The sequence below is a fragment of the Crinia signifera genome, chromosome 19 (assembly GCF_055691185.1).
Source record: "Crinia signifera chromosome 19, ASM5569118v1, whole genome shotgun sequence".
NCBI lineage: Eukaryota > Metazoa > Chordata > Amphibia > Anura > Myobatrachidae > Crinia > Crinia signifera.
The window spans coordinates 26242484-26265120 of record NC_139226.1 but is presented as its reverse complement, the minus strand read 5'-3'; the positions used below and the strand labels follow the sequence as shown (position 1 = coordinate 26265120).

Sequence of the window (22637 nt, the reverse complement as noted above, 5' to 3'; positions counted from 1 at the left end):
GGTACACGATTTTTATGTACCCGCGATTTACCCGCGATGACCGCGATTTTTTACCCCCGACGCCCGCGATTCTAATCGCGGGCGCCGTTCTAGGTAAAGAGTACCCAATAAACTACCCATATTTATTTGAAGAAAAAATCTTCTAAAATATATTTTATACCGTAAAGTCACGACTGTCCATGAGGAAATAGTAAAAAGGAATAATATTATACTCTTTTGACTTTAAAGTCCTCATTGGTTGTGCTGAATTAGCCCTTGCCACCGGCGCGTTTCATTGGAACTCAGAGGATCAATCAATAGATAAATAGATCAATATTTATCATTAACAACCTTATAGATTATTATTACTCAGAGGCATCTTTTATGTGGGGAAACCCATACTGAGAACAAATCCCTATGTATAATACAGATTTATATTCCACAATCTGTCATATGCTAATCTATAGCCGAATGATGACCAAGCAGCTAATGTTCCTCCACGTGTGATCTACGTTCTTAGCCACACACTGAGGCTGGGGGTGTGGCTGCAGGGGGCGTGGCATGACTGGCCAATGGCTGGGTTCCATCGCAGCCACCGAGTAATTCTCTGGCTACTCTGAGCCTCCAATGGCCGGTGCCCAGTGTAGAAATCATTGGATGGTGAGCGGCCTATGAAAACGTTTTGAACATATTCGCACGGCTGTGAATAGATTTGTAGCCGTACACATCCATTTGCACAGTGAACACTTTCATTTTCAAAGTGGAATTTCTCTCTGGCGGGACGGTGTCTACCTGAACCTGCAAATTCGTGGCAGTATGATCAGGTCTGATGTACCCCCTAACTTCATAAACGCTGCACCCCCCCCCCCCCTCTAATTAGGCAATTCAAAGTTTCCAATTAGCTTAATTTGTGTAAATAATTAAGTGTCATTATTGCGGTTACAAAATTATCCAAAAAAAACCTCAAAACTGTTTAATTACTTTTATACACCCCTCATTTATTTACAAATTTTGTAATAAAAAAATAAATGCTTTTTCATTTTGTATCTTTTTTTTTTACCTTAGTTCAAACTTTGTTACATTTTTTTGTTAATACTTTATAGAATTTGTGTGTGTGTACTTTAAGCAGTACCTAGAATCTCCCGAAATTCATCTGGGGGTCGAGCTTTTAGCCATGCGGCTCTGACTCTATGGAACTCACTTCCCCACACAGTTCGAGAAGCCCCCACTCTAAAATCCTTCAAAAACAGACTCAAGACTTTCCTGTTTACTCATGCAGTTCTGTAATTCCCTTAAGTATCTTCATGCTCTCTGTAGTTTATGCAAAGCTTTTCTGTACTTCATTGTTCCTGTACTGTATTACATTCATTCTATCTGTAAAGAATTTTGAGTCCTATTAGAGGACTAATAAATAGAGCTCTAATATGGAGTGCTACATAAATAAAACTATTATTATTATTATGATAATAATATAATTATAGTAGCCCAAGGCTAATACAGAAGTGGCAGAGGGAGCCGGGAGCTGTCAGTGCTAGAAAAAAAAGCCTATACAATGAATGGGCAGCCTGTGATTGGCTGAGCGCTCTCTCAGCCAATTGCTGACTGGCTGAGAGAGCGCTCAGCCAATCACAGGCTGCCCATTCATTGTATGGCTTTTTTATTCAGTACTGACAGCTCCCGGCTCCCCCTGCCCGGCTCTATGCCGCCTGTGTCCCCCGCAGCGTCCCCAGCCCCCCCTGCTCCCTCCACCGCCGCGCCGCCCCACTAGGTCCCAAGTCGGGTGGTCGGACGTGCAGCAGGTCCGACCACCCGACGCAGATCCGATGCGCACGGGACCGCGCATCGGATCTGAGGGGACATCAAAACTAGCCGATTTTGGTCCGATTTCGGCCAGATCCGACTGATCTGGCCGAAATCTGACCAAAATTGGCTAGTGTATGGGGGCCTTAAGCTATAGGAAAAATATCAGCGGAGGATCACAAGGTCCTCAGGGAAGGCCTTAACTTAGGCAAGTGCACTCAAGCTTTTGTGGTTTCAAAGCAAAATGGGGCAATACTATGCTCGAACCCCCACCCAACAATATGGGATAAACAAGAACATATACTACCTTTCTGGAGATCGTTTCATAAAATACTGGAATTAGAATACAAGTGCTATAATGCGTTGACACAAATTACATATCAGTTTCCCTTAGTCTGGGGGGTGCCGGATGGGGTCCCAATAGTCGGGATCCCGACAGTCATTTACCCAACGTCTGGATCCCAACTGTTAAAACACCGACAGACGGGTTCCCGATGGCCACCGGCTATTCTCCCTCGTGGGGGTCCACGACTCACATAGAGGGAGAATAGAATAGGTGGTGAGCGTAGTGAGCCACAGTGCCCACAAGGGGCTTTGTTGCACTCACCACGCTGTCTGAGTCCGGCTAGTTGGGATCCTGACGTCGGGCTAATGACTGTCAGGATCCTGACTGTCGGAACCCTATACCACACCCTAGTCTGGGATCCATTAGACTGTTGAAAGCTGGTTTTAAGTTAATATAGATTTATTATTTTTGGCTTTTGCGTACTTTTTAAGTGATGTCCGTTTATTTCATTATAACGGAGTGACTCATTACTCCTATTTTTGTCCATCCTGGTCTAACCAGTGACCACCACGGTGAAGAACCCACTTGCGTGTCAGTAATGCATTGTGTCTAGGCTTGGGTATGGTTACTGTTAGCTATAGTCATTTCCTATAGTGAGGCTGCTATGCGATCTGCAGGAATGTACAATTGTGGTGAATGTGTTGTTGGAGATGTTCAGTCACAGTAAAAAAAAACCATCACAGCAAGAAGTAACATTGGCACCACATATTGCTAGAAACCGATGGCATCAGGGTGAGGAAACCATCAATGAAAAGCCTGAAGTGATGAAGATACTTCAGGCTTTCCGCTATTGTTTGTGATTCCAATTGTTTGGGAAATCTTATATAAACATTGGCAAGTTCTAATGCTTGACAACGAATTCAAAACCAATATACAACCAAAAGCCCGATTCATTTTCAAACGGGCAAAGACTAAAACAATTGACTCAAAGGTTCATCACCATGGAGGAGAAAAGAGACCAAGTCAACACAAAAGGCCTCTGTCTAAAATGTTTCCTTTATTTCCTTGAATGTCCGTGCGGTTTACAGTACATGGGCCAAGCAAAAAGAGGTCTGTAGGTAAAAACAGCTGAGCACATCTATAACATCAAGGGCTAGATGTATCAAGCTTCACAAGGTGATAAAATGGAGAGTGACAAACAGCCAGCCAATAAGCACCAACTCAATCCAGGGGGTAACTATTCCTCTACATTCCATTAGTGTTCAGGGGTATTTAAAGTACTACAGACATTGAGGGATATTTAATCAATTCTTGGGTGACATTTATTTTACTCATTATACCATGGTGTTTTTTACTGTGGTTTTCTAGGGGAACGCCCAGTGTTTCCACATGCGCAAAAAAAACCCCACCATAGGACAAAGGGACGAATTCGGATAGAACAAACGGTTCCGAATCGGCCACTTTAAAAAAATTAAAAAAAACCTTTTTTTTATTTAAAATGGATTCCTCTTCCCTGTTTTGTGAGTTACAATTACTAATGAAGGACCACTGGAAATCTTATTTTTTTCTCTGGGTTTCAACACTTCCTTCCTATCCATTCTTGAACTTTTTTTTTCTTTTCTTTTTTTTTTTTCCTATAACCTTGATCTAAAAAATATCTGAAAAAAGAGTTCCCCATCTCATCAATTTGTACATCACAAATGTGTTTTCAGTACAGTTATTTTTCGTAGGAACAGGCCAAACGGGATTCCGTCCAGCCAGTTCCTGCGGTGTTTGACTTCCCCTTTCGATGTAACTATTTGATTTAATATTTTTTTTCATTTCCATATGCAAATTTCAATAGTCAATGCGGATGATTATAAATAGAGAAACGTTCATTTTCAATAGACCGTTTCCATTTTCTGTTTTGATGACAGTAGAATGAAAACGTTCCCCATTCACATTGGAATTTCTCAAATAAACTGTAAAATATTGCCTATTTGTGTTTAAAGAGGAATGCACTAATATACAGACTCAATGTTACTACTTATCCACGGATGCTTCATTCCCTGTCCCAAGATGGCCACCGAGGTCAATACTGAACATGTGCGGTAAACTTTGTGTAAGTGGTGCCCCTCGGCTTCTGAGAGACCTGTGTTTAAAAGAGATTCACAACATTTTTCCAGAATCCCTGCGCCTCTATGGCTGACAGGCAATGTCTAGTTAGACAGTCAATGGGGGGGGGGGGGGGGGGAGGGGGGGAGATTGGGTGTTGTTTTGGGCAACCAATTAGATACGATCTATTATCTTCCAGAAGGTTCTAAATCTATAAAGAGGTAGATTCTGATTGGTTGCCCACATCACGTGAAATAGAACTCCCATCTTAGTACATTGCCCCCAATAGGTTGACACCAAGAGTTGGGGGTGCATGTGCCCAGATTTTGACATTGATACACAAAAAAACATGAAAACCCCATGTCGACCTTTTCCTGTGTCAACATTTCCATCCCGACTTTTTAACTAGTGTTGAACTTTTGTCACTGTCGAACTAATGCATGTTTAACTTTTGGTGACGCCCTATTGACGCACTAACCAGACACTGGGCCTTATTCTGGTTCACTCCTTCTGGCAAATTCCGGTACTTATGTAATATCTGGGCTCCCGTTTTTTTTATGAGACCGTGTCCCCTCGCGGGGCTCGCTGCGCTTGCCACGCTTCGGGCACGGTGGCTCGCTGCGCTCGCCACACTATATAAAATCAACTCCATGCGTATTTGGATAGTAGGGGTATGAAAAAATGGGGTGCATTTAACATGGGAGTCCAGATAATACATAAGTACCCAAATTCCTTCTTAGATGGACAAAACCATGTGCACTGCAGGTGGGGTAGATGTTACTTGTGCAGAGAGAGTTAGATTTGGGTGGAGTTTTACTTCAAAGTGAGATCTATATTGCAGTGTAAAAATAAAGCAGTCAGTATTTTCCCTGCACATAAACAAAATAACTCACCCAAATCTAATTCTCTCATTTTACATCTGCCCCACCTGCACATGGTTTTGTCCATCTAAGAGGGAATTTGAGAAGGAGTGAACCAGAATAAGGCCCACTGTCTGTAAGCTATATACCAGTGGTGAAACTTGGCAGACCCCACTGAGCTATACCGCACCCTTGTGGACAATGCAAGTAGACAATGTCAAATGCCGCTGTTCAAACGTACATTTTTTTTAAAACTGTAGGAGTGGGCAGAGAAGGAATTTTAGGCACGGTTAAAAAAAAGATACCTTTACATGCACATAGGGACCAATATCAAGGTCAGTCCAACTCCATTATTACATCTGGGAGTGAAAACCTGATATTGGTTGCCAAGTATTGAGGACAGCGCCAGAGCTATCGCACATTTGTTTGGTAGATTGGCTTGTGGGGATTTGGGGCCCTGTGTGAAGGCTCGGCTGCAATCTTAAGCAGTGCTAATCTTCAGGAGCCTCCTGGCCATTCTGGGAGAGTAGGCAAACCTGGCATGCACATGCCTTAGTATTACATGGGGCTGCGACTAGTTGCAGCCCAGCATATAAAATCACACCCCCGGCAAGGCACAGGCGGACATGTTTCTGGAAATAAGTGTGTCTTTGACACCCCCCCCCCCCCAATAACCCCGGTATGCGGTCATGATGTCGACAGTCAAAAGGTTGACACATGAAAAGGTTTGACATATATTAAATCGACATGGAAAAAGGTTGACATGATTTTCGTAATGATTTTTTTCTTTAAACTGACTTGTTCATACTTTACCATCCCAGTAGGCATAAAGGGAGAATATAATAGTATAGCGAGACCAGGTCACTAATATGGTGTGCATGTCAACAAAGACAACAAAAAAACCATGAAAGCTGCACGTTGACCTTTTTGATCATGTCGATCTTTTTTCATTTGGAGACTTTTTGACTGTTGACATCGTCGAACTAATGAACCATACCAAATAAGCCCAGGCTGGGGTATTTAGTACCTACCCCTCCCCCTTAATCTCAGATTGTGTTACTACTAGAGGTGGGCGCTGAGGCCGAAGATTTGGATTTGGATTTGTCAAGCGTCGGTGAAAGGCTTTGGATTTGGAGTTTTTTTCAAAAATAGTCAAAAACCACCCAAATCACATAATTTTTGCGTTTTTTTGTCCCTAGAGTAATATTAACACTAATTTCCAGCCCTTTCCAGACAATTTTGACCACTTTACAGCTCACAATGTTGTTTTCATTCAATTTAGGCCAAGGTCTGCAGCAAGCTGGCTGGTTATTAACACACTGAAGTTCTGACAGTATCAGTATGGTGTATTGGGGTGCGGTACACACAAACAATGAATAAAGAAGAGTAAAATTATTTATTTAATTTAATTTCTATTTTATGGACGGGACTTGTATAACACTGGGCCTTATTCTAGTTCACTCTTTCTGACAAAATCCTTCTTAGATGGACAAAACCATGTGCACTGCAGGGGGGCAGATGTAAAATGTGCAGAGAGAATTAGATTTGGGTGAGTTATTTTGTTTCTGTGCAGGGTAAATACTGGCTGCTTTATTTTTACACTGCAATATAGATCTCACTTTGAAGTAAAACCCCACCCAAATCTAATTCTCTCTTCACAAGTAACATCTGCCCCACCTGCAGTGCACATGGTTTTGTCCATCCAAGAAGGAATTTGTCAGAAAGAGTGAACCAAAATAACCCCCACTGTGAGGAGGCAGAACAATCACACACGGAACTTCTGACAGTAGTATATGGTTTATTGGATTGCAATGCAGCACACCACACACCACACAGAAAAAAAATGAAAAGCCTGTGTACTGTACCCCACTACACTGACAGCTTCTGCCCTCTGCCCACTGCCACAGCCTGCCTAACCCAGCACAAACCCCTGTGCACAGCACAACACCCCTCTGCACAGCACAACACCCCTCTGCACAGCCCAACACCCCTCTGTTACACAACACCCCTCAGACCCCTGCCAGTATCACCCCAGACTCAGGGCAGCCGAGAGGGGGGTGGAGCGGGTACTATTTACCCGGGCCCAGGCTTGCTGGAGGGGCCCCACAGGGACCCTGGTCTGATCATTCCATTCCTCAGGGGTTGAAACAGCAGCACACACTTCTATGGCATGTGCTGTGCTGACAGCAGGCTCAGCATGAGTGTCTCACTGACAGCGTGAGAGGTCATGCTGTCAGCACAGCATATGCTGTAGGTGTGTGCTGCTGCTGAGATTACAGTTTTTAGAGTTTTCTTTCACCCTCCTCTAAACATTTGGGGGGGTGTGTGGTCTAAGTGCAATAGGTGCCCACACAGGCCACGCCCCCAATTTTTTACCGGGGCCCGGCAATCCTCTCGGCTGCCCTGCCCAGACTACACTGCAGAGCTGTGCGCAGCTTGTGGAAGCGTGTGAGAAATGGCGCCAAATTCTCGGGATGCCGACCCCATAAAGTCTCAGCGTCTCGCGGGAATCTGACGCGAGCAAAGCCAGAAACTAGCGAACGCTGTTCGAATCGGTTCGTATTCCACGGAATCCGGATCGCTCATCTCTAGTTACTACCAGCAGTGCTCTTCCCATATATGTCCTCACACCACAAAATGCCATAGATACTATATTGTACTTTCATAGGGTGAAAGGCTGAGCTAAAAAAGTAAATATACACAGTAATACGTCATTTTATGACAGAAAGGTAGACATATGAAGCAGTGATAAGAGAGGAGAAGTGAGCCAGAGGAGAAGTGGCCCATGGCAACCAATCAGCACTGAAGTGACATCTATAATTTGCATAATATTAAATTATACAGAGCAGCTGATTGGATGCCCTGGGCCACTTCTCCTCTGGCTCACTTCTCCTCCCTTGTCACTGCTTCATACATCTACCCCAAAATATGTTAAGGACTTGCTGTTTATAATGTAAATGAGAGACAGGTACGTGTTAGTACATGTATTATCTCCTTACCTGATGCACAATGGTCCCTAGAGATAATTGCTGCTTAGTAACAGGATATTGGCAGTGAGACACCCATTTACCAGAATAACTGCTCTATTTATTGTTCCGCTACAATAGCTGTGTATGTGCCAAAGAGTCTGCAATTGTTTAAGACGCATTTATCGGTCTTATGCCAATAATTTAGAAAACAAATCTGTTTATCATCAATTACTTTCTGCCTAGTAACAGTATATTGGCAGCGATAAACCCTATTACCAGAATAACTGCTCTAGTTCTTGTTCCGCTCTGGGCTGGGGATGTCACAGAGTTTGTAATTGTTTAAGACCAGGGCTCCACAATTTTTTTTAAAAAATGTAGGAGCTAAACAAACTAAATATAAGGACAAAAATGTACACAGTAATGCCTATTACACATTTCACACACCCGTTACATATTATACCACATGCCATAATGCCCATTACATGTTATGCCACACACTGTAATACCCATTTCACATTATGCCACACGCCGTAATACCTATTACATATTATACCACACACTAGAATGCCCAATACATATACCACATACCATAATGCCCATTACACATTATGCCACACACTGTAATACCCATATATAATACCACACGCCGTATTGCCTATTACATATTATGCCACATAAGTGGCGATTACCTACATGCGCGTTGCTACGGGTTTCATGCTTGATGCCAGGGGTTTCATAATCTATGCCAGGGGTAACATTTTCTTTGCCAAGGGCAGCATGCTCTTTGCCAGGGGTTACATACTTGTTGCCACAGGGGATTACCCCTCCTCCCTCCCCACTGTTACCATGCATGGTAACAGCAACAGCCGCCGGGCAGAGCTGTGGACAACTCACCGGGCTGTATCAAATTAGGTCCGTGGTGCCACTATTTCAAAATTCAAGGCGGCTCGTGAGCCAATTGGAGCTCATGGTTTGACATCCAATAAGGAGCTACCACTGCTTCTCCTAATTGGCTGGTGAACTGCGAGCTCCGATTGGCTTGCGAGCCGCCCTGAGTTTTGAAATAACAACACCGTGGACCTGCTCCGATACAGCCGGAGCCAGGTGGGTCGTCCACTGCTCTGCCCAGCTGTTGCCAATAAGGCAAGCCACCACTCTGCCCAACGCCATCTGGCAAATCTGGTTTCCAAGAAGCAGAATATGGTCGCCATGGTGACCTGGCCCCCGGGTTTTGTTGAGCCCTGGTTTAGACTCATTCATAGGTCTTTAAGCCTGTCATCTCTTCCCCCACTGCCCGGTTACCTGCAAACAGGGAGGGGGAGCGGGAAACAGGCTCCCATAGCAGACCCAGATAAAATGTACCCGCACCCCTCCCCCCTCCCTCTTGGTACCATTGATTACACCCAGTTGTATAAATATATAATGCATACTATAATTACCTTCTCTCCTGGAATCTGCTGGATACACAATATTTTCAGGTGTACCCCACACCCCTGAAAGAGTGGGGGAAAATCCGGCATCATGCAGTGATTAGTGAGTGTGTATGGAGGCATGGGGATAAATCATGCAAATGACCTCACAGGTAACACAGGACAGCTGCAAATCCCTACACGGCTCAATCACCAACGCATGATTGTGCATACCTGTGACCCTTCCGCATCACACACCCTCCCTGAAAACACCTGGGCACACCTGCGCTTTTACAGACACTCCCAGAAAAAGCCGGTAAGCTCCCACAAACGGCGGCTTCCAGTCAGTCAAGTTACGAGCGGATTGCGGAAAAAGTATTCCCTGATTTTTGCCACTGTTTTGCCTCGCGCATGTGTGCTACACCATACGCATGTGCGTTCAGCTCTGAATAACCCCCTTCATGCCGCCCCTTTACACAGACCGCATTACACCAGAACCGGGCCCCGACCCCTGAACTTGCCAGTGGCAGCTCCTCTCTGAGCATCTCCAGGAGAGAACGTAGAAGTTAGTAACTATGACATAAAGCGGTCACAGTAAAAACTGTTACTCCCATGATTATGAAAAACAAAACAAAGTTTCTGACTCTGTACCCTGTGGAAGGGTATCCGGATGCTGGTCCGCTTGGATCATTCTTTACTATCCAAGTGGACATAGAGTTAGCACAAAATAGTGTGCTGAGTGCAGCGAGCCGGGAACCTGTGACATTCGGCACAAAAATATCCTGAAAAAGTCTCGTCGACCTTGGCTTCGCCAATCAGCTGCCGGTGTCTAACTAGCGTTACTGTTGCTCTAGCGGGTGCTGACTATCTTTGCGCTTCTAACTGAGCTGGGTCTACTAAGAGGTCGGCCATTCCAGGGTCCATCTAAACCCCATCGAGCCGCTATACCACAACCTTGCGACAGCCGCTACTTGCTCACCTTCTACCGCTATACCCCAACCCCGTGACAGCCTCTACCTGCTCACCTCCTACCGCTATACCACAACCCTGCGACAGCCGCTACTTGCTCACCTCCTACCGCTATACCACAACCCCGTGACAGCCTCTACCTGCTCACCTCCTACCGCTATACCACAACCCTGCGACAGCCGCTACTTGCTCACCTCCTACCGCTATACCACAACCCCGTGACAGCCTCTACCCGCTCACCTCCTACCGCTATACCACAACCCTGCGACAACCGCTACCTGCTCACCTCCTACTGCTATACCACAACCCTGTGACAGCCGATACTTGCTTCCATGTGCCGACAGGCGGTATTTCATGCCCTACCATCCACTAGGGCGTGGTGGGAGAATAGTGTGACGAAGCATGGCGAGCACAGGGAGCCATGCGAGGGGACGAGGCAAACGTAGGCGGCGTCCATGTCGACATTCGGGACAAAAACATGACCTTGTAGTCTTTTTGACTCCCAATCTAAACCAAATACTTGTGTCGACATTAGCCATGTTGACCTATTTCAGGTGTCGACCTAAGCCCTGTCAACCTTCAATGGTCGACCCAATGACCCACACCCCAGCTAGTCGATATACTACATCCGTTGCAGAATCACTAAATACAGTAAAACTCTTCTTGAAAATGATGCTCAAAATGTTTCTCTAATATCCTGAGATGCAGTGACACCTAGTGGCTGCTCTGCTTACTGCAACAAAACATGATCATTGTTTCTGAAGAGCAGCAAATTAGCACCTTTAAATAAATATATATATATATATATATATATATATATATATATTTCAGCCAATCATAAGCCAGTACAAGCAGCCAATCATAAGCCACTACAAGCAGATCATTTCATGATTATGTAGTTTTTTATTTTTTCTCTCCATAAGACATCCCCATATCTTAATTACAGAGTACTTCTTTAGCAAGTCAGTCACTTTGTAAACATTCTTATATTACAGTTTTACGCATTAAATTTACCAGCGGTTCTTCAGTCATCGTCTATAAACACCATGGAAACACAGACATGGCTATTGGTTTGCTTAGTACACTGCCTTAGTGCCAACACTCACTATGACTGCCCATACTAACCGTGTTGACGATGCCTAGACTACAATTTGCAGATCTGCAGGGAGGGGGTGGGACTAATATGAAGAGATTTGCATAATTTACCCAACAACTCCACACAGCACCACAATTCTGTTGTTTAGCTTCCGATCCTGCTAAACAACAGAAGCCTTTCAAATGGTTCCAGCTTCCCACGCATCAGAATCAAATGCTGTTACCGCAGCTATATATTTTGTATGTGTAAATGACACGAAAATAAAAATTGGGGTGAAATTAAGTATTTTGAACAAAATTGAGGGTCTGAAGCTTTGGGTATTTTTTTATCGGCCATTAAGTGGTTCCAGAGAGAAAATAATACAGTGCTAGGGTTTGACTGAATGAAAACTAACACAATTTACCAGTTAGATACATTTATTACATATTAAAAACAGACAGAGCAATTAAAATAGTTCGAGAATAAAAAAAAAAATAGGGATTAAAAAATAATAAAAAGGGTTTTAAAAATCAGTCTTTGCTAGCAGAAATTGCTCCAGTGAGTACATGATTATAGCAGCAGTTCATGTGCACCAGTGTTGATTATATAGTTATCAGAGATGAGGTTTAGTATGTGCCTCTCCTAGATTTGGAGGAGATTAGAGAAGGTCTATTGCTCCTGATGAAGACGTGTTAACAAGTCGAAACGCGTTGAGCTATTATCCGCCTTGCTCCAGTCTGCACCTTGTCATACCCGACCTTCCGGACCGGCTTTCTCAATACACAGGATTCCACAACCTCAGCCTTAGGTATAACTATCCAACCTGCAACCTCTGCCTCTTTTCAATGAGTAAATTTGGATCTGTATGCTGGGCAATCTCTTCCCTAATCTCCTCCAAGATTGCCCAATATGAAGTTAAGGTACTATAACAGATGTCATTTAGTCCGAAATATCATCAAATTGATGGGCAGTACTCACCTTTGGCCGGATGGGGTTGGTTAAATATTGTAATTCTATGGGCAGTATTCAATGTTAAATTTCGCCGTGTGCAGCGAATCCTGTTTAGGATTCGCTGCACACTCGCTGCGTTCCGGAGGGCTGGCTGCCACTCGCTCTCTCCGTATTCAATGTCGGAGTGGCGAGTAGCCCCTCGCTTCGAATCTTAACCTCTGCAGCGGACGAGCGTCCGCGGCAGGGAGCCGTGGGACGGTGGCAGGCAGGGAGATTGAAGTCTCCCTGACTGCCCCAGAATGTATGTGGGGGGGAGGTGGGCTCCCCGGGACCCAGGCAGCACAATCTGCCCCCCCCCAGAGTCAGCAGGGGACCGGGTATATTCACTGCTCCCGATCATGCATAGGTAATGATCGGGTGCAGTGAATATATGAATATCTAATGAGCGGCTCAGCTCCCGGCCCCCTGCTGGCTGCTCTGTGTAAAAAAAAAAAAAAATATATATATATATATATATATATATAAACAAGAAAAGTACCCCTTCAATGCGCTGTAAGTTAATGGATAAGGGTGGGCAGCAACTAGGGAAGTCCCTTCTGTTAGTAAGGGATAAGGACAGATAGAACAAAGAAATTTTCCCAGTGCGCCCTATGTATGGGTGTCCACCACCAGACCAATAATGAAATACAGTATTACTTCTGTAACAAAAATATTTAATACAAATGGTTTAAAAGTTATAATAAAATATCATTTTCATCTGTATATTCTTTCCAGTCAGTAACAAAGAAACCCAACGCGTTTCGTCGACCCAGCGACTTCCTCAGGGGTTATTTAGTCTAAGTGGTGGAGAGAGAGTATTATACACTACACGGGTAATGGGTGGTATAAGTCTATTAGAATGGGATTGTACATACCCAACAGTGGCTCAGGAGTATATATAGAGCTTTCAGGACTCTGACTTCAAAATATAGCGGATGAGTCCTTATAAGGACTTATATCCTATAAGTTGTAGTGTGGATTTATCTAAAACATAAAATATGTCACCGTTTCAATAAATGAAAAATATATATATATCCGGAGGAGAGCAAGTGTTTTATGAGTAACAAATAGGGTTGGAGGAATCAGTACATACCAATTTCCAGGTGGTGCCTTTTTTAAATGCAAAAAAAAGGATGAGGGGGAAGGATTCAAGATGAATCAAAAAAAGATCCACTGGTTCCTACAAATATTTATAAGTGTTTTATAAAACATCTAATTTCATGGTCATCATAAATCATTTATAATGGAACAGTATAAAGTTTAGATTAAATTAATTCTAATTGGCCCGTCATAATGGATAGAAGTTTAGCTGGTCTGTAATAAACATAAATAGTCGTTCCAGCAGAAATAGGAATAAGTTAGATTTCTATATCTAGATTCAAATAATCAGCCCAGGAGTATTCGGTTAATTAAGCATGCAGCAGGTGGAAATTGAGAGAACCAAACTTGTGGCATTCATAATTGGCTACAGTAATAGATACAATCATAATTGGCCACAATTATAGAGCAAGTACAAAATACAACAGATATTCATTATACAGGTTCATAGAACAGCTGATATTCATTACAAATCATACAACAATATTATGAAGAGGGAAGCCAGTTTTCACATACCTTACGTGACTGTGCACACCACCAAACACTGGACCAAACTGCAGGTAATGGTCTCAGTGCTGGCATCGAGTATAAATAGTGAAGCCACCCTGACGTCACTTCCGGTACGAGTGGAATAGTTAATCTGTCTATTGGCGATATGCGGCAGAATGAGCCGCATATAAGCTCATCGGCACAGTGTAAACTAAGTGCCAAGGAATAGAAGGTATAGTCCGGCGTGCGGGCTAGCGCTAGCAGTGAATAAAGGACTTTTCACCGCTATGCGCGTCACTAACGTGTCACTGGGCGTGTCACTAGGACGTAAGTTCCGGTGGTGGTGGAACGCATACAGCGTTCCAGGGGGAAGCTAGAAGTAACTACATGGTTCCCTGCAGTAGCAGTGGAACGCACGGCGTATTTACTAGATGGGACCTGTTAATATTAGGACGTGAGTTCCGGTAGTAGTGGTGTTAAATTAAAATATATAAATTAAAATATATATTCATGTGCTATAAGCACATGAATAAAAATATCATGTCCCTTCTCAGAATAAAATTCCTGATTTTTTTACACCAAAATTAAAACAAAAAACCTTTTATTTAAAAAGTTCACATTCCACTTCTCCATGAAAAGATGGAGAATTGCTACACGGAGAGACACGGCGAAAATCACTCAGAAAGACGGCGAGAAGTGCACGTTGAATAGGGTTGCTCGCTTTTTGAGAGCAAAAGTCTCCGTCCAATGCGAGAAAAGCACAAACTTGCCATAAAACATGGCAAATTTTTCTCATTGAATACTGCCCTATGTTTTAAAAACTGGAAATTTATATGTATAAACATATCCGTTGTTGCTGCATTTATTAGTATTGAATAGCATAGGTGTCTTACCCTCCTCTCTCCAAAAAAATAAATAAAAATACTATGTATTAAGTAGTGTCTATTAACATCTCTTAGATCACTGTCTCCGAATTATTGTGCTGTAAAGTAAAGCTTGTTTGTCATGTTTGAAGTAAATGTTCTAAAAAATTTTTTTTTACAAATAAAAACTCAATAAAAGAAAAAAAAGGACGTGCCTGAAAAATGCTGGGAGAGTTGGGGGAAAATGCAGGCACGCCAAGCCGGCTTAGAGAAGGGTTTGTGACATCAGCTTCAGCCCGGATGCACCTGCTTTCTTTGCAGCGCCGAGAAAGCCTCAGGCTACGCGGTGCCTACAATGACTTGTGCCCTATGTAAAAATCATTCAATGGTGAGCCTGGTACAAAGGATTTTGGACATGTTCACATGGGTGGGAACTGATGTGCACCCATACAGATCCATTCGCAAGGCGGGATTTCACTGGAGTAGGGCGGCGGCTTAACTGATCGCGGATTGCAAGTCCCTATCCGGCTGCTTTCCCAGGTACTGAAGGAAGACAGGCTAGGGACACCCAGACACAAACAGATGTTGTGCATGGCTTGTGCGTGAACTCTGATTGTGTAGAAATCACACACAGTAACACAATAACAAATACACATTGATTTCTGTACACAAGTTATTTTATTTACAGGTAAAAATAGTATCTAGGTCCTTATATATATAGTACAAGCAGGTTAGTGGTTACAGAGCACCAGCCCTGCACAGAGATTCCCTTACTTACATTTCCTTTTGATTAAATACATTTTACACAAACGCATCATATATAAATAGCTGTGAAGAAAGGTATATACATATGAATATATATGTATAGATATATAAACGTCTTTCTGTGTGCATAAACAATGACATATAAAGTGGGGTGTTTATGTATGTACAGAAACGTAAGAATGTGCACATATATTTGCAGATGGATGACGATCCCTAGGTGTATATATACAATCAGACGTGTTGAATATACAGTATAAGGATACGGTACAAGTAAATAACTTGTAAGTGTGCTTCTGCAGCTGGCGTTTGAGACAATATTAAAACAGTGCTCACTATAAATCTAAACTGACATCACAAATATCTCTGACATCACTAATGTCACAAGTAAGTACTGATTGAGGTTTAACAGTGGTTTGCCCCTTTATCAATAGGTCAACTGGAAGAGTTTGGCTCTATTCAGTGGTCTCATTGCGGTCTGAACATTTTGAAGTATGAACCAATGAGATAGTAGGATGTAATGACGTGGCTTCATGCCTTGGTTATCTGCTAAGTAACTGGGTGGTGTCAGGGTGGGTGTCTACTTTTAAGGTGATACTGTAATGCTCCACCACCCCCAGTGGGATGCACTGAAGCGAAAGGGGAACTAATGAAGTTATAAGGATGTTAATTCAAGAAAATACCAAATAGGTCAGGCACAGGTGTACTTTGTGTACTAAACCTAATTTAATCACATTTTATTTACTGCTATTGTGTACTGGGCTTACATTTCCTAGTCTTACTATCACTATATGTAATGGTAGTTGCATCCCGGCACGTTTTGCACTGGATTATAACAGCCACAGTAAGTTGTGCACAAAATTTACTAAAGCTTCTAAAAATTCTATCATTTTCTAGGATGCAATAGAGAAATGATGGACTTTTTTATTTGCAAAATCACCCTTTTAATTTTTAGAAGACTTTTAAATTTACTGCTTGATGTTTATCAGAGTCTTGTATCAGTAGACATGAGCCAACGCTAAGGCTGGATTCCTGCCACACAAGAACTGATAGTCTGGGAGAAACGGTATCTAGCCCCATGAAAACGTTATGCGCAAGGTGATGATGCTCCAGCCAATCAGCTACAATATGTAAATTGACAGTTAGAAGCTGATTGGCTGGAGCATTCTCACCTTTATGGGGATAGATGATACTACTTCTCCAAGCTTCATACATTTACCCCCACAGTACCAGTGTTTGATGTGAGACAGGGAAGCGGACACATGCACAGTCCCTGTGGCTGATATAAGCAGGCACAGAATGAGTCCGCGTGTCACAGTCCTTCTACTGTTATCAGTGGTACATAAAACCTTTATATAAAAATCCACAAACGCATTTTATGAAAAGTGCTTTCGGTTCCCTGATATTGCTGTAGAACGGCAAAGCCTTACAAATAATTCACAGTGGTTAGTTACTTCACATGTTTAAGACATAGCAGCAACATTAAGAGTCTGTAAATATCAGATATACAATTCTAAAGACCACTATGGTTACTGTGCAGAACAGACGAACGAACGAAACAGCCGACCACTCGTTACAGACTGCCGCAATGCACGCACCAAAATAACCATAGGTGTGGAAACAGCAATACAAACCTGAATACAACGCTTTGTTCTTGGAAAAGTCTGTAAATTAAACAAGTAAATAAACAATACAAAGAATTTGAACGATGAGAAGAACCACAAGGTCCATGTACCTGTAGTCTGCCCATTTTATTATTCTTAGACCTCAATTCAGGCATGGCCAAACAGCTGGTTTGGCCATGCCTGCCTTAATTATTTGATACTTAGGTTCTTATATAAAGCTATATATCTGTGTGTGTATATATATATATATATATATATATATATATATACACACACACACACACACTCATAGCAAAAAAAAAAAAAAAAGAATAATTATATATATATATATATATATATATATATATATACACATACATACACACACATATACACAATAGAGGAGTAAGGAATGTAACGTGGTACATAACAAATACATACTAAAATACAAGGAAAACACAAAAATATGCTGAAAGAGAGACAAGTTTGTGGTTAGTTAAGTTACTAAGAACCAATGACATGGCTCCGTCATGTGACCGGCTCCTAGCAATTTGATAGGCTGCATTCTCAGCATCCAGTGTTGGTTCAGGCAACCAATCAGGCCTCTGCTGTGAGCAGGGGACCAATGTACTTTAATGCTGCTGCAGCTGTATCAGTATTCCGCAGTAACCTGTGACTTTAATACCGGAGATAATGGGATAAATCGATGTAATTAAATCGAACGAACGCTACAGAGACTGATCTGCTACATAGAACCTTTACCTGTCACTATATGGATATAATCAATATGTTCTGGTGGAGCAGAAAGCCTGGCTTCTCGCGCTGTAGTACGTTAGGAGCACATACAGAACTTAGTGTGTGAGGTAAGGAGGTAGTAACACAGATGTATAGCAGTGGCTGATGCCACAGTCCTTTGCATCATTACATCAGCAGACTCGTATATTCTTATTAGTACTTCCTAATGGAAGATTGCAGCATTACCTAATACGCTTGTAGGAGCACCTTGATCATGGAGGAATGCCGATGCTCAGTATACCGTCGCCACTGCCGTCAGAAGACCCGCACCGGAACATCGAATGGATGAGGATGTCAACACTTGGCAGGTTTGGAAGGTAGACCCAGGCAATAGGTTGACAATGGAAAGGCCAACAGTCAAAAGGTCGACAAGTTTTCAAAATTTTTTGAAGCCGACAGGCGGTATTTCATGCCCTACCATCCACTACAGCGTGGCGGGAGAATAAAATAGTGTGCCGAGTGCATGGCAAGCACAGCGGTACACTTAGACGTGTCCATGTCGACTGTGTGTAAAAAAAAAAAAAAAAAAGTGAAAAATTTGCGTTGACCTTCCCATTGTCGACCTAATGCCTGTGTTGAACTTCCAACCCTGTTGAGCGGAGACGTGCCGACCTAAAGTGGTCAACCCAATGGCCCATAGCAGGTTAGGTTAAGGCGGTGGGAGTTAAACAGCAGCGGGAAGGGAGGGTATGTTTACCTATCTGACCCCTGTTGGGATTTTCTCCTTTGTGATGCCGACATCGGTATACTGAGCGCCGATATCCGTATGTATCCCCTGATTGAGCCACAAATGAAGACACAGTATAGTATTTGTTGTACGGCTGCAGCCAGTGACTTATCGGAGAGTTTCCATGTATCCCCCTTTCCTGCAAGCAATAAGCCATATGTATCTGACCTGCAGATGGGACAGATACAGGATACCAGGCCCTCATCCTTTATAGACATTTGTAGCTATTGCACAGAACCGGCTTCACAACATTTCTATTGGCTTTGGTGTCCAATCAAGATGCTCTGACCAAATAAGCCCATCCCTTTTTATTACAGCCAACCTATCAGTGACCGCTAAAGCTCATGTTGCATTGATAACCGCAGGGTCTTATTGCAATGAAAGCAGCGTAACAGGAGTAACCAGTGAGATTAAATGCGGTTTGTTATTGCACGTTATAAAGACAAGCTGTCATTATCTCAAGCACCGATCTCTCGCTCCGTCACTGCGCTCTTCCCCAGGGTCCGTTCCAGCTTCCAGTGCTTCCGGGGAGCTGCGGCCGGAGGCTCCTCCCGCAGTATTTGTCGGATGCGCTGTACACACACCGCTGTGGCGCTTCGGGTCTCGTGGGAGAGCTGTGAAAGGCTTAGGAAGCCGTGAGGGAGATCTTCAACCACGTGGAGTGTGACCGGGCGGGAGAGAGAGCGGAGCCTCTTGGCAAACATCACAGAGTCGTCCAGCATGGGGTCCAGGGCACAGGCCTGTATGGGGAGAGAAGGCTGGCATGAGTAGTGGCATCACATGGACATCGGCTGGCTTTGTAAGCACCCTAACCCTCTCCCCGTACCCTCCCTAGCCGCAGCCTAACCCCTACCCCCCCAGCAGCCTAACCCTTATTCCCCCACACTAGCGCCTAAACACCCCCTCCTTGGCCTGACCCTAACCCCCCCCCCCCCATACTCAGTGATCGGGATGCTGACTGTCAGTATTAGGGGGTGGGAATCCTGTCCCTTTTAAGGTTCAGCGCCAGTCTTGTGATGGCAGTTGGAATGCGGGCGTCGGTATTTCGAACGCCGGCTTCCTGACCGCATCCCATTTATCAAGCTGGGTTTTGCAATTAAAACCACTGCAGTTTTCAAATTTGGGCTTAACCCTTTGAGTACCAACATCTCTGTGAAAGCTGCACAAAATATCCGCTAAAAATTCCAGCGTCGCTCACATTTGTTATATAAATTCAAATAAAGAAAAGATGATATTTCCTATATAAGGTAATTGTGATGATAAACAATGTTTGTTTGCCAATTTTCACACCTAGTTTGACAAATTCCCTTGGCACTCAATCTAAGAAGAGGAGGCAATGGCAAGCCACTACTTCGTAATTATGCCCCTAAATATGCGTTATTTTACATTTGGAAGTGTGAGAGGACTCAGCCTATACAGGTGCGTAGCTATATATATTAGTTTCCCTTTAGTCGGCCTCCTATATCGCAAGTACTAAATGAATCGGCGTAATGGTGTGTACACACAGTCGATTGGTTTGCTCCCGATTGGATCCCGATGCGATCGAATTGCATGACAAGCAGGGGGGAGATACTGGATACGGATCTATCCTGCACTGTCCAGGAATCTCCATGACACAGGATACAAATAGGGAAGCAGCACAGCGCCCAGTGTGCGCCGTCACCTGGGAGGGGAACATTTCTACCTAATACTCAGAAAAGATAGTACAGCTCTGAGAGTCCAGAACACAACACGTAGTAAATCTCCATAGTACTCGGATATGGGGGGTTATTCTGATTCACTTGGAAAGGCACAATCACTCTCTAATGGACAAAACCACATTCACTGCAGGTGGGGCTGATGTAACATGTGCAGAGAGAGTTAGATTTGGGTGTTTTATTGTTTCTGTGCAGGGTAAATACTGGCTGCTTTATTTTTACACTGCAATATAGATATCAGTTTGAAGTACACCCCCCAGCCAAATCTAACTCTCTCTGCACATGTTACATCAGCCCCACCTGCAGTGCATATGGCTTTGTCCATTAGAGAATGATTGTGCCTTTCCGAGTGAATCAGAATAACCCCCATGGTTTATAACGGATCATGCTTTTTAAAATGATATGCTGGACTCTTTCTTTTATCTTTGTAGGGAGAAAGATTCAGATTCTACTTCTTATTTATTTAGCACCTACTTGAAGACAATAGAGAAGTTCTAATTGGTTGCTAAGGGCAACATCCCATCTTCAATAGATAGGGCGTCTGTTTCTGCAGACAACGCCTCTTTGGTCGCATGAGAAGACTGTGCGGATTCATTTGATATAGGATACTTGTGCAGTGCGTGTGACTGAGTCTGTATACGGAGCAGAACACAGCTTGTGATGGAATAAAGGCTGAGACTCAGTCGCACACAGATATACAAGTGTCACATATGAAATGAATCTGCAGAGTCTCCTGGTGCGTCCTAGTCACATTGCATTGCGACTAAGATGCATTTTCAGAAAATAAGTTGAATGATGTGTTATGCAAAAAAATTCTTACGGCACATGGCGTGCCAATAGGGGCTGTTTGGCGTGACTGCAGCGAAGATTAGGACACATCTGTTAGTATTAGTAGAAGCCGTGGTTCCCACACTGGGTGCTGATCACACTCGCAGGGTGCCACAGGTTAGTCATTCTGATTGGAAGCCACAAGCACTACCATGTCCCCACCACAAAACTGACCCTGAGGATTTCCTACATTTCTCAATAAGAAACGTTTGGCCTGGGGGTGCTATTGAAAAACATTCTAGGGTGGCCTGAATCAAAAAAAGTTTGGGAAAGTAGTTTTTAAATCTTTATAATTGCTGCTTACAACCACCTACATCAGGTCTGGCCAAACTGTGGTCCTCCAGCTGCTGTGAAACTACACATCCCAGCATGCCTTGCCATTGTTTTAGCATTCCCTAATAGCAAAACTGTGGCAAGGCATGATGGGACTTGTAGTTTCACAACAGCTGGAGGGCCATAGTTTGTCCATGCCTGACCTATATGCTTAACACAACAATGCATCAAAATATATTAATTCCCTCATGACTCGTTTCTGTGACATTATAGGTTCTGTCCCATATATTCTGATACCATGGTGTAATCTGTCTCTACTATATTCTGCCCGACTCTCTCTCTCACTATTTACTATTGTAAATCCTGTATATGAAACCATGCTCCTGGTCTCTATGGGAGAGGGAATTTTAGGTGTTGCGTGGGCCACTGGCCAGTAGATGGCGTCCGACAGCACGGTCATGTTGTTCCATCTTGTAACTAGTTTACTGTGGGGCCGATTCAGTCCGAATTCGGCCCCGTTCCCGAGATGGTTACACAAACCCCCGGAGCGAGCGCCTTCGGTGAGTTTCACCCTCGCCGGGGCGTTCGCTCACTGATGGGAAGGTAGAGGGAGATCACTGGGGTAGGCCCAGTGTTTCATAGGCGGCCTTGGCCCATGTCTGCTAGGGGTGGGCGGCTGACATCACATGATGTTAGGGCCCACCCCTATTCTGGCGGAAAGCGGTCATCTGAAAAGTATAGGCTTACTTTTCAGACCGATGCGCGACCATCTAATGATTTTTGTTCTGTGTGCCCGCCGAAGTGTAAACCTACACTGCTGCTCGCAGCGTAGCGTGGGGCCTTGCATTCTGCATTAACCTGCTCGCTGGGCAGCGAATATACGCAGTCTAGCGAGCAGGCCTGAATCGGTCCTAATGTATGAGCAATACTTGTACTACAACGAGTAAGGTCACCACATCAGAACGTCATCCGCAGCAGAGAGCTACAGAGACGTCGGGCTTTATCTACAGAGGGGTGGCTTCTATAAGCCACCAGCTTTCCAGGAGATAGTCCTACCCCAGGTACATTGA

At 43.7% G+C, this 22637-nt stretch overlaps 1 protein-coding gene across 3 annotated transcripts in view; it reads right to left on the bottom strand.

Moving 5' to 3' along the window:
- Positions 1–15540: 15540 nt before the first annotated feature.
- The window catches only part of LIPE (lipase E, hormone sensitive type), a 58256-nt gene continuing 51159 nt past the window's right edge, over positions 15541–22637 (bottom strand). For all 3 annotated transcript variants that reach the window (XM_083162189.1, XM_083162191.1, XM_083162190.1), the window contains one exon: positions 15541–19509. In XM_083162189.1, the coding sequence (XP_083018315.1) occupies positions 19228–19509 (282 nt within the window). In that variant the 3' untranslated portion in view covers positions 15541–19227. The remainder of the gene's footprint in view (positions 19510–22637) is intronic.